Below are 16881 nucleotides of genomic sequence, written 5' to 3'. Positions count from 1 at the left end.
TAGAAGCAGCCATAGTGATCATTTCAACCCCTGGGCTTTCAGTCCCTTCACTGAATGAACTGGTTTGCTTTGTCCCCATCCACTCATGACCCCAGCTTTTTCAGAGAGCTGGAGACACACAGAAGGAAACCGTGGGCTGCTGGGGAAGTCAGGAACGCCCTGAAGAGCCGGCTGCGTGCTGAATACTGATATTAACCATGATGTAAGTCTACCGTGTTAGAGACTGTGTGCTCAGAGCACCCTGGCTGTGAGAAAGCCCACATCGGACCCACTAGACCAGTGCCGCCGCCACATTCCCATGGCTGTGTGTTTCCGGCTGTGGCCAGTCCCCATCTCACCCTTCCCACTCCGCCAGCCCTAAAACCGTTTTGACCCCACCGTGACCCCTTTCTCTGCTTCTTCTTACCAAGTCTAACTCATCCATCAGGAAGCTAACAAGAACCGATGGGCTTTCAAGGTGACAGGAAGCTAGGGAGAAAAAGCAAGGGTGGGAAAGTCCCCAGAGCTCCCAATGCCTCTGTGTTTGGGCCCAGAGCACACTTGACTCACCTCTCACAAAGGCCTGACCTCTGGTGTGGAAACTAGCACAGTTGGATAGTTGTCAAGTGTCACGGGGCAGGTTACAAATAGCATGGGGATTAGCAAACCCATCAGACACACTGTTCAAGGGCAGGAAAAGTTAACAGTTTAATCTCCGGAGCACCAGGAAGGGTGTTTTATGGCATAGGAGGGCTGGATGCAAATCTATGACCAGAAAGGGACAAGGGTGACCCACCACAGGACCTCTGGGGATAAGCTTCAGTCTAGGAGTTAGGCTGTCATGTTGAATGCTAGCACACGAGGTCTCCACGGGTTTTATTCTCCATGGGTCCCGGGGGGGGGGTCCCCATATTCTCTTATACAAAGCTCCCTGTGAGGCTCTAGGTCCTGAAACCCTGTCAAGGTCTCAGAGCAGTAGAAGGACCATCTGCCTTCGACTGGCAGTGGCGTCAGAACGACAGGGATCCCTGCTCAGCCACAGACCGAGGCCCTGGGCTTTCCCTGTTGCTCTGCTCAGGGATCGGCTATCCCACAGCAGGCCCCCTCCCCCTCCCGGATCTCTGCACCTAGCCTGCGAAGGGACCAGCTCCTTTCTCAGCTGCCTGCCTCCGTGTCGCCACCGCACGCAGCCCCGGCTGCCAGTGGGTACAATCTGGACTCGCTGGTACCCACAACTTGGTGGAGCGAGCCCATCTGCCTTCACCCCACGCCGGATCCCTCGCTCGCACCGACAAATCCTCTGGTCCCAGGGCCGCGAAGTTGACCCTAGTTCCGCACTCCGGAGTGGAGCGCCGGTGCCCCAGGAGGGCAGCGCCCGGCAGCGGCCAGATCCCACCGGCCAGCCCTGCCCTGCCCCGCCTGGCCGCCGCACCCGCGAGCCCGGCACTGCCTGGCCCTCTGCACACCGAGGAGGCCCGCCCTCTGCGCCCGGACGCGCAGAGGGTGTGCGTGGAGCCAGGGGTGTGGCGGAGAGTCCCAGGACCAAGGCAGGTAAGCCGCTCCCCGGGAACCACAGCTGCTCCCGAGTCCCCGCAAAGACATTCTCCTCTCCTGGCCTGGCCTTGCCAACCCTTCCGGGCTTTGGACTCAGAGATGTGCTGTTGATTTGGGTCTGGCTTTTGGAATAAGCAAAAGAATACTTAGGACGGATTTGGCTTTGTGAGGAAACTGAGTTTAAAGTAGAAAAAAAGGTTCAGTTTCTTATGTAATTTTCCATCTATTTGGACGTCCCTAGGTGTCCCTGTTTTGAGTGCACCCTTAAGGGGGCCGCTGAAGTATTCCTCACCTTAGTTTGGATCAGGAACTAACATATGTGCCAGTAGGTGTCCCTGAGTGAAAGAAACTACAAACCTAGTTTGGTGCTTCCTCGGCTTGTATTGTCGGTGTTTGGAAGTTTGCCTTAAAAGAGTTGAAGCCCCGCGACTGGCTGCAAAGCCGAAGATCCCAAGAACACAGTGAGTTCCTGACAGAACTGGCGGTCCTTCTCTGGAAAAGCAGCTGTGGGATTATGTGATTCAGGGGAAGATGAGTTTTAAAAGTAGCAGGATGCTTTAAGTCTTCCATTTCAGCACCTTCATGGAATGTGGCTTTTGCAAATTCGAGAGAAATGCTTCCTTCACCCCTTTGCTTCCTTTCCCCCCCTCTTCCACTTCTGATTCTATCGCCCTCTCCCTGGGAAAACATCAGCAGCAGCATCTGTCTCCTTCCATCACCCAAACACCTTCCTTACACATGAGCCTGTCAGGGTGAATTCTTTCACATGATGATGAGTGTGAACGGCAAGGTCGGTTTGAAAGCTTTTCTGTGTTTGAATATGTTCTGCCTGACTTTAGATTGTGCTCCTGAGTGCTACTCTCATTCACCAGAGTGAGATCAGTGGTTCAAAGATCAATGCCGTGTGAACCAACATGCCCTCTAACCGCTGCTTGCCGAGGTTAGGATCTAATATTCTCTATCATGTAGCCCTGGCTGTCCTGGAACTCACTCTGTAGATCAGGATGGCCTTGAACTTAGAACTTAGAGATCCCCCTACCTCTGTCTCCCATTAAAGGTGTTTGCCACCATGACCTTGTGTGGCCTTGTGGAAGGTCTTTTCCACTTGGTTCCACTTTTGGTTTTCCAGCAAGTTTTGTTAGCCTTCTGTGTTCTGTAGTTACTTGCTGTTCGCTGCTTCTAAGCCCCTGTGGAAGTAGGTGGCACTGTGGAGGAGGGTGACTGATGGCCACCTGCTGTGGCCTGTCTGCCTACCTGAGGGCACTGTCTACCTTGGCGATAGGGCTGGACTTTACCTGTTGGGCCAGATCCTCTCAGGTCATGCCAGTGTCCTGAAACTGAGCAGCCAGTCGGGGGCAGGGTGTCTGGGCAGCCTCAGAGTTTGCTTCTTGAAAACACAAGGGTCACATTTTTGACAGAATTAACGTAAAAGCCCACAAACCCACTGTCTTTCGGAACCACCCTTTTGTTTTATGGAGACATTGGGTCGTGTGGCAAGGCAACCTTACAAGACGGCGGGAAATGAAAAGTTGCTGGAGTCTTAAACAGGAAGTGGAAAGTTAGTAAATTGGGCAAGAATTTACCAAAGTGCTCAGAGCAGTTCTGACATCATACCAGGCAGTCGTTTCAGAAGCTATCCCTGTTGCTCTTCCCTTATCTGCCATGTTTTTTTTTCTCTTGCCTGGAGAAATGAGTTTGTAGGTCTGGGGACAGGAAAAGCCACACCCACACGGCCGTCATTTTATTTATTTTTAAAAAGATTTTCTTATCTCAGAAACATGGTAATTTAATTTCCTCTTTTTTTTTGATATATTCATGAAATCACACATTTGGGAGTCTCTGAATGCCAGTCCACCTGACTCATAGGCCAAGTCATTGTTCTATGGTAGACCAATTGCGAGGAGTTCCGCCTCCTGACAGGTCACCCCTCTGTGATTTCTGCAATGGCCAGCAAGAGATCAGAGCTGGTCAGAGATTCCTGTACTCAGGGTAATTTTACATGTATTACTGCTTGCAGAGTCTGCAACTGTCAGAGGGAAGGACACACATTCCTCTTTCACATCGGGGAGCAGTGAGGAGGCCTTTTCTTTTCTGGCCATGTCTTCTGTAGGAACTGCTGAGCCAGACGGAGACCAGAGGGACCGACAAGTCAGCAAACTCATCTTCTTCCTCTTTGTCTTCGGTGCAGTCCTGTTGTGTGTGGGGATCCTGATCTCCATCTTTGGGTACCAGGCATGCCAATATAAGCCTCTCTCACACTGCAGCATGGTGCTAAAGATTGCTGGGCCTTCCTGTGCAGTGATGGGGCTGGGAACTGTGATTCTAGCCCGGTCCCGGGCACGCCTGCAACTGAGGGAGCGACAGCGGCAGGGCCATCAGGACCCTGACCAATCCTTCTTCTGTGGAGAGAGCCGCCAGTTTGCCCAGTGTCTCATCTTTGGGTTCTTGTTTCTGACCAGTGGCATGCTCATTAGCATACTGGGTATCTGGGTGCCAGGATGTGGCTCAGACTGGGCACAGGAACCACTGAACGAGACAAACAGTGGAGAAGGAGAACCCCAGATCTGCAGCTTCCTTTCTCTGCAGATCATGGGGCCCTTGATTGTGCTCGTAGGATTGTGTTTCTTTGTGGTGGCCCATGTTAAGAAGAAAAGCAACCTGAGTTCAAGCCGAGATACCTCTGAAATCGAAGGTGGACACACCCACAGTACAGAACCTGTCCACATCACTGTGGGTAAGTGTCTGTCACTGTGCACTTTCTCAGGTCACAGTGGATGTTGCAGACTTAACCAGACTTCCCTGGGTCTGTGTAGATTCCTTTTCTCAACTTCTCTGTCTCATACATGTGTACACAGTTGAGCACACGGATACCTGCCACCACCACCACCACCACCACCACCACCACCACCACCACCACCACCACCACCACACACACATTCTGTGGTATACCCTGGCGGAAGCATTAAGGCAGTGAGTAGTGACCCTGACTGGGGATGAAGGCAGCCTTGGAACCTTCTGTTATCTTAGGAACCAGCCAAGTGACTCCCATCTCTCCAGTTCTTCTCATGCTGGGATGGAGCAGCAGTTTCAGCTAAGGGATACTCTTGGGGTTCCCCTCACAGCCTATCACCTTCAGACATAGAAGGATTGGGTAATGAAGCCTCCTGAGTTCGAAAGTGTGGAGGTACAGAGAAGGGACAAATAGGCGAGACGTGCCTGATGTTTGGGACATCCTCTGGCCCTTCACTGGTGGTGGGTGGAGGGAATGAACTCATTGGGCCTCTGGTCTCCTGAGCAGATGTAAACTCTCTGGATCATTTATTTGTATCTATAAATGTTTATAGTAACAAAGCAAGTCTCATACTAGCTAGCACTCACAGAGGACCTAATCCTGGGTCAAACACCTCCCTAGGGTTAAAGAGCTTACTGTCTGAGATTCCTCAAGCTTAGCCTGACTGGGAAGAAACAGGGACCCAAGGTTACAAAGGAGCAAGAGGCAGGAGCTGGCCAGATGACAGCCACGTACAGACCAGCTTATGCGGAGAGCCTTCCCCAGCACTCACAGATGGGATGGTATTTTACTAGCCACAGGTCTTGTTAGAAGACACTCTGGGAGATACAAGGAGAGCTCCCCCAGTGTTACATATCTGTTATGTATGTTTAATTCTGAAGTAACGAATGCTTCAGAGATGGGGGCTCCTCCACTGGTCTGGGAGTATTTTGAGATGTGTTCTTAGGGTTCACCAGAAGGGGACTTCCCTGTTAGTAGGTGACTGGAATCTGGTGCAGGCTGGGGACAGAGCCAGGGTGCTCCTGAACACATACCCTTGTCCTAGCATGCCTTTCAAGTTGCAGATTTTAAAACGCATGGTTTACTTTCTCTCTGGTGCCCATCTCACCTATGAATCCCTAGCTTCTGGAGCTCTCTCCTTGAGGTTGTGGAAGAGGGTCTACAGGTTTTGACACTGTTCCATTGTAGACATGCTCAATGCTAGATCTTGGACACGTGAGCACACATCAAGAGGCCTGTTTTTAGTGAAAGCACGTTACAGGATGCACTGTGGGCTTACTTTACAGGCCTTCTACTATATACTGTAGTATATAGTTAAAGTGAATATTCAACTCCAGTTCCTAGGTCCACTAAGATCTTCTTTGTATAAAAAAATGAGATTTATTTTTTCATTTATTGATTTTGTTCATTTGTTTGTTTGAGACATGGCCTCACTCTGCAGCTCTGGGTGTCCCAGAACTCACTCTGTAGACCGGGTTGACCTCAAATCCACAGTGATCTGCCTACCTCTGCCTCCTGAGTGTTGGGATTAAAGGCGTGTGCCACTATTACTCCCAGCTAAGATATATTTTATTTTTAAGTAAGTGTGTGTGTGTGTGTGTGTGTGTGTGTGTGTACATATACACATGAGCAGGAATTCCTGAGGCCAGAAGAGAATGTTGAACCCCCTAGAGCTGGAGTTATAAGCAGTTGTGAGCCTCCTGACGCTGGTGTTAGGAGCCTTAGAAAGAGCAGTATGCTCCCCTAAGTCATTGAGCCATCTCTGCAGCCAACCGCCAATATCCTCTGACAACAAGATGAGTTCAAAGGGAGCCTCTCCCGTGGGTCGGCTCCCACCAGTGATAAACAAGCGAGGGAGAGCAGGGTTTCACGGATTCATTCATTTTTCTGGGCATCGCTGTGGCCTCTGGGGGATGGCTGAAGCCAGGGCAGAGAGCACCAGTCGGAAGCGTTTCTTCATTAGGCAAATAAACGCTCTTAGCTGGTGATGAAGATGAAGATACCTTCACCAGGTGTGAGAGGCTGAGCGGTTTGCTCTGTGAAGTGGTGCTTAAACACTGGACACAAGTGGCTACTTCCTGTCCTTTTTGTCCTTCCTGGCAGGTGCTGTTCAGCTGCAGCTGACGGCTGTAGGAGCTGGAGCCAGAGAATTCTGGGTTTGCTTGGGGCCACACGGGCTTGCACCCACCCGCCTCCTGGCAAATGGCTTTTAAAGGCCCTGCCACTAATGTGAACTGGTCTCCTCCCTACAGGGAAGTAGAGTTCTCTCTTCCACATCTTCCTCCCACTGTTAACTGGTGGGGCTGGCCTATCAGAATCCTCCCTTCCCCAGTCCTATGTTAGGAGTGCTGCTTCCTGTCTAGATCACTCTTGGGTGGCAGTCATGGTGCTATGAGCTGGAATTCTAAGGGGTTGGAATTTGGGGACAAATTGGAGCTGGTTTCTGGTCCCTTGTCCCTCTTCCTTGAAATACAGGGGCTCTGCTCAGAGTAAGCAGATACAACCCCAAACTTTCTTTTGGTTTGACCGCCCCCCACGCAGCTCGGGTAAAGGACGGACACAGTGTGGCATGTGGCCATGCGTCCGGTTTTTGAGCAACTCTGCACTTTATCTAGCAGCTGACTTTTGATGAATTAAGACTCTCAAGAGAAAGCAAGAGGAGCTTTCTTGGCAGAAGACACCACTGGGAATCTGTGGCGAATTGACTCTCGCAGACGCTTTACTTTGTCTTGGAGAAAACTCAGAGTTATAGACCAGCTTGTTTAAAAATGTGGTGACCTGTAGGAACCACTAAGTTTAGGACCAGTTTCTAATCCCACATATTTTAATCCCAGCACTCAAGAGGCAGAGGCAGGTGGATCTCTGTGAGTTTGAGACCATCCTGGCCTACACAGCAAGCTCTAGGCTAGCCTGGGCTACATGGTGGGACCCTGTCTCAAACAGAACAACAAAAAAACATACTCACTTAACCGTCTTTAATTTGCATGTATTTTGTGTTGTGTGAGTCTACGCGCACATGTGGGATAGAAGCTGATGTTGGTATCTTTCTCAGTCATACGACGTGAGATGAGGATTCCAGCTGCCACCAAAGGTTTGCTGATTTGACTAGGTTGCCCAGCCACAAACCCCAAGAATCCTCCTGTTTCTACTGCTCCAGAGCTGGGATCACAGCCCCACACCATCTGCCCAGTGTCTTGCAGGGGTCCAGGGATTGGTTTGAACTCAGGTCCTCCTGCTTCTGAGGCTGGTACTTTACTGACTGAGCCATCCCAGTTACCCTCTCCACCCCCCACCCACTGCACCCAGCCCTATGTTAACTGCTTTATAAATGTGCCAGTTGGTGGCGCACATCTTTATTTTTATTTATTTATTTATTTTTGGTTCTTTTTTTCGGAGCTGGGGACCGAACCCAGGGCCTTGCGCTTCCTAGGTAAGCGCTCTACCACTGAACTAAATCCCCAGCCCCCACATCTTTAATCCAAGTCCTCAGGATGCAGAGGCAGACGGATCTCAGAGTTTGAGACCAGCCTGGTCTACAGAGTGAGTTCTAAGACAGCCAAGGCTACACAGAGAAACCCTGTCTGGAAAAACAAAAACAAAACAAACAAACAAACAAACAAACAAACAAAAAACCCCCCCAAAATTGCAATGTGACATTGTTAAATATACTCAAAATACCGTAATACTATCATCAAGATCAGCTTCCAGAACCTTCCCATCACCCCAAACCGAAACACCTGTTAGACAGCAGTCCCCTCCCAGCCACAGCCTGTTTTACTTGACATGGAACTGTCACAGGCCCACTTCTTTATCTCAGCGCACTAAGAGTGTTTTGACCTTTATGGGGGAGGCAAGAAGGATGTCATTAAATTTGTTTTATTTTGTTTTCTAACCTGCGGTTGCGTGTTTCCCCAGGTGACTCAGTGATAATATTCCCGCCCCCTCCACCACCTTACTTTGCTGAGTCTTCAGCAGCAGCTCCCTCTCCTGGGGCTAACAGCCTGCACCGGATCGAAAACCCACCTTCCTACTCCAGTCTTTTTAATCTCAGGTAAGACTCCTCTTCAACTGTCACCTGCGGGCATGTGTAGTCATCCCAGGCCAGTGAATCCAGGCCAGTGTCACTTTTAAGGCTTGTGTATATCTGGTGGCATGTCAGAGAGCCTGCCTTGCCGCTCACACTGAGCCAGGAAACCTTGGACAGCTCGGAGGCTGAGTGATGAGGGGTTGCTAGGACACCTCTGAGCATCTTTATCATTCCTGTAGCTTCCCCTCTGTCCGCTGTCCACTGGGAGCTGCAACAAGGACTGGGGGCCTCAGCTCTGTGAGCTTTGATGGTCCCAATGGTGGAGAGGTTCAAGGCCCCAGAGGACCTTCAACATGTTCAGAAGGATTTCAGTATTCCAACGGAGGAGGCCTTGACCTGGCCTGGCCAGACTCCTTCCTCCATGTTCAGCTGCCTCTGGGCCTCAGAGCTTTGAAGAACCACCGAAGAGAACAATGCAGGCTTCTCCGTGTAGCCCTGGCTATCTTAGAGGAGAAGTTAGACCTTAGGGACTTGGTGCCCATAGCTGTCAGCACTCAAGAGCCCCCTCCTCCCCTAGGATCAAAGAGAGCCTTAACATTCACATAGAGCAGGTGTGAAGGGACCAAAGACAGGTACCCTTCCTCAAGGTTCTAGAAAAGCATGAAGTTTTCCCTGTTTGCCACAAAAGTCGGGGGAGAGGTCCTCTAATTAGAGGGGGCAGGAGGTGGACAGAGGACAGAGCAGGCTCGTGTCACATAGGGAGCTGGGGACCAGGGTGTTTAGTGCACATGTTGGTGCACCGTGAGAAAGACCAGACAATTGGAGACAGACATCTAATAATGAGTGCTGTATTTTTTTTTTCCTTCCCCAAACCTAAACACCATTGTCTAGAGGTTTCAAATAAGTCTCTTTTGCAGCTGCTGTAGTGTAGTGTACCTCTGGATCTGGCTTGCAGCTGCTGTAGTGTAGTGTACCTCTGGATCTGGCTTGCAGCTGCTGTAGTGTAGTGTACCTCTGGATCTGGCTTGCAGCTGCTGTAGTGTAGTGTACCTCTGGATCTGGCTTGCAGCTGCTGTAGTGTAGTGTACCTCTGGATCTGGCTTGCAGCTGCTGTAGTGTAGTGTACCTCTGGATCTGGCTTGCAGCTGCTGTAGTGTAGTGTACCTCTGGATCTGGCTTGCAGCTGCTGTAGTGTAGTGTACCTCTGGATCTGGCTTGCAGCTGCTGTAGTGTAGTGTACCTCTGGATCTGGCTTGCAGCTGCTGTAGTGTAGTGTACCTCTGGATCTGGCTTGCAGCTGCTGTAGTGTAGTGTACCTCTGGATCTGGCTTGCAGCTGCTGTAGTGTAGTGTACCTCTGGATCTGGCTTGCAGCTGCTGTAGTGTAGTGTACCTCTGGATCTGGCTTGCAGCTGCTGTAGTGTAGTGTACCTCTGGATCTGGCTTGCAGCTGCTGTAGTGTAGTGTACCTCTGGATCTGGCTTGCAGCTGCTGTAGTGTAGTGTACCTCTGGATCTGGCTTGCAGCTGCTGTAGTGTAGTGTACCTCTGGATCTGGCTTGCAGCTGCTGTAGTGTAGTGTACCTCTGGATCTGGCTTGCAGCTGCTGTAGTGTAGTGTACCTCTGGATCTGGCTTGCAGCTGCTGTAGTGTAGTGTACCTCTGGATCTGGCTTGCAGCTGCTGTAGTGTATGTACCTCTGGATCTGGCTTGCAGCTGCTGTAGTGTAGTGTACCTCTGGATCTGGCTTGCAGCTGCTGTAGTGTAGTGTACCTCTGGATCTGGCTTGGCTTGTGTTATTTTCTGATTTTCATCAGAATATTGTAGATGAAGGAGCAGAGGCTCAGGAGGGGCGAATTGTGTGTCTAAGATTGCCCACTGAGGAAGCAGCAGAGTGGAATGAAAATGTCAGTCCCCTGCCGTTGGAGCCTCTCCGGTGACTAGTGTTCCTGTCAAGCTTTTGGTTTAGGGCTTTAATGATCTATTTGCATATTCACATACCTTATTGTATCCCCTTTGGAAGACAGTGACTGTGCCTGCCCTGGTGCTGGCACATAGGATGTGTGCCCCGGTGCTGACAGATATGATGTGTGTACCTTTCCACTTAGAGCCTTTTCATTGACAAAGGCAACAACAGCAGGAAACAGGCTGTCTTAAGGTCTCAGCCGGAATAAAGAAGAATAAAGAATAAGGGTCTGGCAAGATGGCTCACTGGGTCCAAATGTTTGCTGCCAAGCCAATGACCTGAGTTCAATCCTGGGGACCTACATGGTAAAGAACCGGCTCTTGAAAGCTGCCCTCTAACTTCCACACATGCACCATGACCCACCCCCACACAGCCTTTTAAAAAGAAAAAGTAAGGGGGAGGTAAGGAAGGAAAGCAAGATAGGCAGGTACAGAGGCGCACACCTTTAATCCCAGCACTCGGGAGGCAGAGATGGGCAGATGTTTGTGAGTTCTAGGCCAACCGGGACTACTACATGGAGAGAACCTGTCCAACAACAGCAGTGACAACAAAGCCAATCCAGGAGGCAGCTAGCCTGGGCCAAGGCTCCTGGGAGAATGACACTCAGAAAAGCCCAGGGTTTAGGGGCTGGCACATTTTCATCAGATCCCCTCATGATCTTGCTCTCTCTCTCCAGCAGGACCCCAACTCCTGAGAACCAGGGAGCAGCCTCTGAGAGAGATCGGGAAGTCATATACACCATTTCTGGGCCAGGTTCATCCTCCGAGAGTTCACACACTGGGCATCTTCCGCTGGACCTGCCCCCGAGATATGAAGAAAAAGAGACTGCTCCAGCCACACCCTTGGGTGCCCCTTCTGAGTCATCCCCACCGTGAGCTATGGACTCAGGCAGATGATGGACAGTTTTATATATATCATGGATTGTTTTTTATTTAATTTTTTTAATAAAAAATACAATAACATTTTCTGTGTTTCCATTTTTCTGCTATCACACCAAAAGGAAGTGAGTCACATTTCAGGTTAGACCCTACTGTCTGTGCTTCAGGCCACAGGGGAGGTGTGACATGATCCTGTCAGGCAACCTGGGATTTGCCTATTGAGACCTACAATGCTGGGAGCTGGTGGCCTTGTTTGTACTGGTGGATAAGGAACCAGAGACTCAGAGAAACTAAAGGCTGTCTTCAAGGTCACAGAACTTCTAATGAAGGAACTGTGAACGCGCGCGCGCGCGCGTGTGTGTGTGTGTGTGTGTGTCTGTCTGTCTGTCTGTGTATACACCTCCTCCTTCTTTTTTTTTTTTTTTTTTTTTTTGTTCTTTTTTTTTTTTTTCGGAGCTGGGGACCGAACCCAGGGCCTCGCGCTTCCTAGGTAAGCGCTCTACCACTGAGCTAAATCCCCAGCCCACACCTCCTCCTTCTTATTCCTTCCCTCTCCCCTTTCCCACACCATCTCCCTGCTTCAGAAGCCTCACACTGAAGCCTCTGAATAAGCCCGTGTGTAATTTCCTCAGAGGCTCTGATCTGCTTTGTTTCTGAGACAGGATTTTGCTATGTTGCCCAGGCTAGCTTCAAACTTGTGTTCCTTATGCCGCAGCCTTCAGAGTTCTGGGATTATAGGCCACCATGCTTTTTGTTCTCTCTCTCTCTCTCTCTCTCTCTCTCTCTCTCTCTCTCTGTGTATGTGTGTGTTCGTGCCTTCTCTATAATCTACAAACCCTGCAAGCCTTGGTGTCATCTAGCATTCAAGTGTCTGAGGACTGAGGGCAGGGGTGTGGGCCTGGGAAGTTTGTCTGCCTTACTGACTGATCACCTGTGAATTGCCACAGTGTTAAATCAGGGTGGCTTTTTGGGCCAGTAGTTGTAATCTGTTTTCAAATTGGACATTTATTGGATTGAACTGCTCTTAAAAGTCCGCGTTTTTCTTTTTCCTCCTGTAAAGTTAATTATTCACAGTTTAAAATCAGAACAAAGCATGAATTATGGCCACTTCCTTCTGTGGTTATTTGTTTAAAATGGCCAAGCTGAGACTTCTAGGTAGAATTACTCCAGTTACAAGTCTTTATTTATAACCCGGAGCCCGTTTAATGGCTCGAAGTTGGATTTTGTGATTGAGGGCTTTGTTTTTATGTGGTTGTAAAGCCAGGCAAATGGTTAGGAATGGTCAGGAGTAAGTCTGACCTCGTGGTCATGGAGGTCTGTTCCAACCCGTCAGCTCTTGTGGTCGCTTGGGGAGTGAAGCCAGAGGCTCTGGCCTCCCAGCAGAGGCCTGGCCTTAGGTGAGCATCCCACTGCAGAACTTCGAAGGCAGCAGGGAGAGTTGGGCTGGATCATGTCCCAAACACACGGACAAGTGGCTAAGGTGACTCTTTAACATATCAGAGTGGACCTGGCTGTCAGGTTCTCCCAGCATCCCAGTTTCTACCAGTTACAGGGTATGACTGACATGCCGCTTCACCCTACTACCAGCAAGGTATGAGAATTCGAGGTTTTCTATATCCTCACCAATGCTTGTTTTCCTTTTTTAAAAAGAATAGACTACAGCTTTCCAACGTGACTGTTGGGGTGAGTCTTGGCTGCATTGCTTTGTGCTCCTGCCTGGCTGCACACACAGACCTGCCCAGGTACCCACCCAGGAGCTACCTGGGATCCATGACTGGAAAACACACACACACACACACACACACACACACACACACACACACACACACGCCAGTTAATTTTAAAATACCTCAAAGTTGTGCACCCCTAAACCTTCCCCTGCAACCCCAGGTCCAATGGCCACTTCCCTGAAAATTCCCATGGCTGGTTGGTTTTATCTTCTGTGGCTACCACATCCCCTTCTTTTTCTTCTTCCCGAGTCTCCAGATTCTCCCTGTATCTTACCCTCTAAACTTTCAGTGTCCCACCTAGTGCCACTGGCTGCTGACATCTTTATTGACAGATCAAAAACCATGCATCTGGACATGCAGAGTCAAAGCATTAACGCCAATCTCCAGCCCATGACGTACAGTAGTATTTCACTGTAGCTTTGACTCGCATTTCCCTAGTGACTAATGATGTTGAGTCCTGTGAGGGCTGATTTCGGTTGTCATCTCGGCAGGATATGGAGTCACCTGGGAAGGGAGTCAGACATGTCTGTGAGGGGTTGTCTTAATCGGGTCAATCGAGGTTAGAAAACTCATATGCGTAGTATCGGTTACTGTGAATGGAATGGAAAGGTAAGTGAGCGGAACACAGAGATGCGTACCCCCGTGCTGTCTGACTATGACCAACAGTTGTGCCTCCTGCTGTGGTGAGCCGACCCATAGGCCAGGTACACCTTTTCTCCCTTAAATTGATTTGGTGAGAATGTTTTATCACAGGACAAGGAACTATGATGGTCGTTGATATTGAGAAGGGAGGTTGCTGCTGCGAGGAACCTGAGTGGGTGATTCTTTGGTCTTTCAAACTGTTTTGTGGCTGGAATATGGAAGAACGTGGTTCTCTGGGACAGAAAAGTTCCGGTGTGCTGGAGTAGAGCTTAACTGCCCCTTCTGGTGGGAGCTTGAGAGAAAGATGCTGAGAGAATTACAGACTGTGGAGGTCTGGCTAGTGACCTTTCAGAGGGGACAGAGGGCTCTTTCAGGATCTGGGCTAGAGGCCATTTGTAAGTAAACTTTTGGCCAAGAATATGGTTTCATTTTGCTCCTGCCATGAGAACTTGAACAAAGATGAATTTGAAGATGACGGATTGATTTGTCTGGACAATTTCAAGGCAGGATAGGGTTTAGGCTGCTGAAGAAGCAGCTGTGTTGCTGTAAATTTATTAAAAAAAAATGCTGTCTTTTATCCTGCTCTAGATCCAGCATGGTAGTGCCCAAAGATATCTGGTAGATGTCTTCATCTCAGTCAGCAAAGCCTTTCACCCGCTGTGCTCCATTCCCTATCACACTGCCAAAGGCTTCTCTCTGAGCCTGGCAGCAATCTCTCTACCCATCCAGTTCCCAAGGCAGGCTGCCACCATGCCAGAAATATACGTCCCAATTCTGTGGTGGACCAGTGTCTCTCCACCACGAACTCTCTTGAACTTAAATTGCCACATGAAAGACACACAACACAATAACCTCTGATCCAATTGATAAGATACAATTGCCCACCTAGACATACAAAGCCCTGTACAATCCATCCCTTAAGAACATTCATAACAAGCTGTAAATGTGCAGACAGAAATCTTAACATCAGCCTCGATGTTCTCCTGGCAGCTTCTTCTCTCTCTAAAACTTTTCTCCCGCCCACCCTTCCTTCTCATCCAATGACAGGCCTTCACCTGCATGATGATATCATCCTACACAGCTGTGACTGAGAAATCAGTTGATCAGCACCATCATAGAAGATTCTCCTGAACTGCCCTGGGTCCTAAGGGTGAAATCACACCTTAGAGGCTCCACCTTGAGACGGTGGCTGAACTTGGCTTCATGGTCCATGAGCTGCTTTTCTGGGGTTGTGGAAGACACAGGATAGAGTGCAACTGAGCCAGGCAAGGCATTAGGTAGTCATTCCTTTTGGTATTTCAACACCTGAGTGAGGAAGAATGGGCGAAGCCAGGGGAAGAAGGAGTTCAGAGAACGAGAGTCCTTAATCTCCACCTCAGCATTTAGAGTGGGGTGGCAAGAGGGCGGGAAGCCCTATGGGGGTCCCTTGATGTCCCCCTATGAGTGTGACCTTGTTGTGTAGATGTAGCACAGGGGGCTCAGGCCCTGGTGGCCTTTCTCCTTTGAGAGGACCATCATTCTAGAGTGGGCCTCAGAAACAGAGAGCAGGAGACAGAGTATTCTCAGGACTAAAGCAGAAGCAGCATGCGCTGTGTGTCCCCAGGTCCAGGAAGGCAAGAGCCACCTAGAACAGCTGCTACGGCGTAAAGTCCCTCCATCCAGTGAGCGCAAGCCATGTTTATCAGTGAGAGAGGCTGAAGACAGCCTCTTAGACACAGCAGAGACAATACACATCTGGACAATCTCCTCCTGCCTCTTCTGACTTTGGGAAGTCTTGCTCACATTCCCAGCTGGTACTGAGGAACCCTGAGGGGAGGTCTGTGGGGTCAGAGATGGGCCCCCAGGGTTGTTGGGGGGCTTCCCACTCTCTCCTTGTTTCAGCCTCCCAGGTAGGAAACCCTGGGCTCCTCCACCATGGAAGGCGTAGTTTCATCTTTCTCATCTCTTATGAGGCCAAGAGCTGGTCAAAGCAGAGGTGGAGAAATGAAATGGATTCAAATGAAAACAACCTGAGGTTGCCCAAGTGGGACTCAGCATGGAAAGGTCCCAGGCAGGGTTTCTTCCGGCCGGCCTGTCCCTGCCAGCCCCTGGTGAATCAGGTAGATGAGTTTTCCCAAGGAGCTGGGCTGGGTTTTGCTGGTCGAACCCTGATTCTGGGCCTCCCAAACAGCGGCAGTGAGCAGGGTGAGGTCATGAGGCACACCGTGGAGGCGGTGGGTAAGAGGAGGTAAGCACATTCAGAGGGGAACCATGCATGGTTGCCTAGAAGCCCTCCTGGGATTGATCTTGCATACCTGGCATTCCTGGAGTATCAAGCTTGCTGCCACCAGCCCAAGTCCCCTGGGAGGAGCAATGGTGAAGGAAGAGAGTGAAGGATGAAGCTTTCACTAATTGGGAATGCATTCTTTCTCTCATACACACATACACACATACACACAAAGCAGAAGGGGGCAGGGAAGGAGAGGGAACAGGGAAAGGGATATTGAGTTTCTGGTTAGATGCAGCTTGTGTGGTTTGGCTCTCTACTGTGCTCTCTACCCCACACCAGAGCACTGCCCTGCCTGAGGTGGGGCCACCCATAGCATGTGGTGTGGGAATGTTGAATGGATGGAGGTGACAGACAGGAAACTGGGCTAGGCAGCAAGCGCTGGGCTATGAGCAGCTTAGAAAGCCACAATGGATGGCTGAGTTCCTTCAGCTGCCCAATGCCATGCCAAAGTACTCACAGGGCAGTTCCTTAAAGGTCATTGACCTTATCACCGAGTCCTGCCTACTGGTGTTGGCTGAACCAGGTAGCATATCTAATCACCAAGGGGGAGGGTGGCTCTTTTCTGGAGAAACATGAGGGACGAGGGTGGTGTCTAGGGTCTCCCTAGGCCAGACTGTGCAGGCTGACCCTTTCTCAAGCTTAGCATCCTCCTGCATCTCCAGACCCTGCCCAGGCAGTACTGCTTTCCCTCAGGAGCTGCTGTGGTACAGGACCCTTCGGTCAGACCCAAGGGTGCTAAGTCACCTCGTGGAGTCTGTTTCTTAAGCCCGAGGTCTCCTTTCCTCCTTTGAGTGTGAGGACGGTAGAGTTTTGGGGACCACCCCGCTGCTGTGATACCTTTGCTGCCCAGGGATTCTGAGGTGCAGCCTGCCTGGTCCATGGTATGACCACACTGCTCTGAGGTGCTACAAAGCCTCTTTGTGAGCTCTGTGCATTTTCCTGGTGTGCTGGGATGGCCCAGGCATGTAGCACCAATCACAGCACTGCCTCCTGCATAACCCGGAGGAGACCAGATCCTCACTGTTATGCAAGTTGTAAGTTTGTGTG

At 50.2% G+C, this 16881-nt stretch overlaps 1 protein-coding gene and 1 long non-coding RNA gene across 5 annotated transcripts; one reads left to right on the top strand and one right to left on the bottom strand.

The window, feature by feature from the left end:
* The first annotated feature begins 1404 nt into the window (after positions 1–1404).
* On the top strand, positions 1405–11277 carry Tmem171 (transmembrane protein 171). 3 transcript variants are annotated; one of them, XM_039101888.2, is made up of 5 exons: positions 1405–1530; positions 1775–1994; positions 3551–4267; positions 8240–8375; positions 10992–11277. In XM_039101888.2, exons 3-5 carry the CDS (start codon positions 3631–3633, stop codon positions 11188–11190), a joined length of 972 nt encoding a protein of 323 aa, XP_038957816.1. In that variant the 5' UTR covers positions 1405–1530; positions 1775–1994; positions 3551–3630; the 3' UTR covers positions 11191–11277. The 3 variants fall into 3 exon arrangements, with proteins under 3 accessions (XP_038957816.1, NP_001388729.1, NP_001013925.2); NM_001401800.1 differs by lacking the exon at positions 1775–1994 and having other exon boundaries at positions 1497–1530; positions 10995–11277; NM_001013903.2 differs by lacking the exon at positions 1775–1994 and having other exon boundaries at positions 1497–1530.
* A 1947-nt stretch (positions 11278–13224) lies between these two features.
* Positions 13225–16786, bottom strand: LOC108349927 (uncharacterized). 2 transcript variants are annotated; one of them, XR_005500537.2, is made up of 3 exons: positions 16579–16786; positions 15860–15905; positions 13225–13427 (listed from the first exon to the last, which is right to left on the bottom strand). It is a non-coding gene; the product is annotated as an uncharacterized LOC108349927 (long non-coding RNA). The 2 variants fall into 2 exon arrangements; XR_010064047.1 differs by having other exon boundaries at positions 15860–16786.
* Positions 16787–16881: the final 95 nt, after the last annotated feature.

This window comes from Rattus norvegicus, chromosome 2 (assembly GCF_036323735.1).
Source record: "Rattus norvegicus strain BN/NHsdMcwi chromosome 2, GRCr8, whole genome shotgun sequence".
NCBI lineage: Eukaryota > Metazoa > Chordata > Mammalia > Rodentia > Muridae > Rattus > Rattus norvegicus.
The sequence above is the reverse complement of the archived record's forward strand: the minus strand, read 5'-3'. Positions and strand labels throughout refer to the sequence as shown.

Bases quoted from the DNA above. Each gene is read 5' to 3' on its own strand.
- Tmem171 (XM_039101888.2), top strand. From the start codon at position 3,631: ATGTCTTCTGTAGGAACTGCTGAGCCAGACGGAGACCAGAGGGACCGA. The intron at 4,268-8,239 runs GTAAGTGTCTGT...GTGTTTCCCCAG, and splicing joins ACCTGTCCACATCACTGTGG to GTGACTCAGTGATAATATTC. The intron at 8,376-10,991 runs GTAAGACTCCTC...CTCTCTCTCCAG, and splicing joins TCCAGTCTTTTTAATCTCAG to CAGGACCCCAACTCCTGAGA.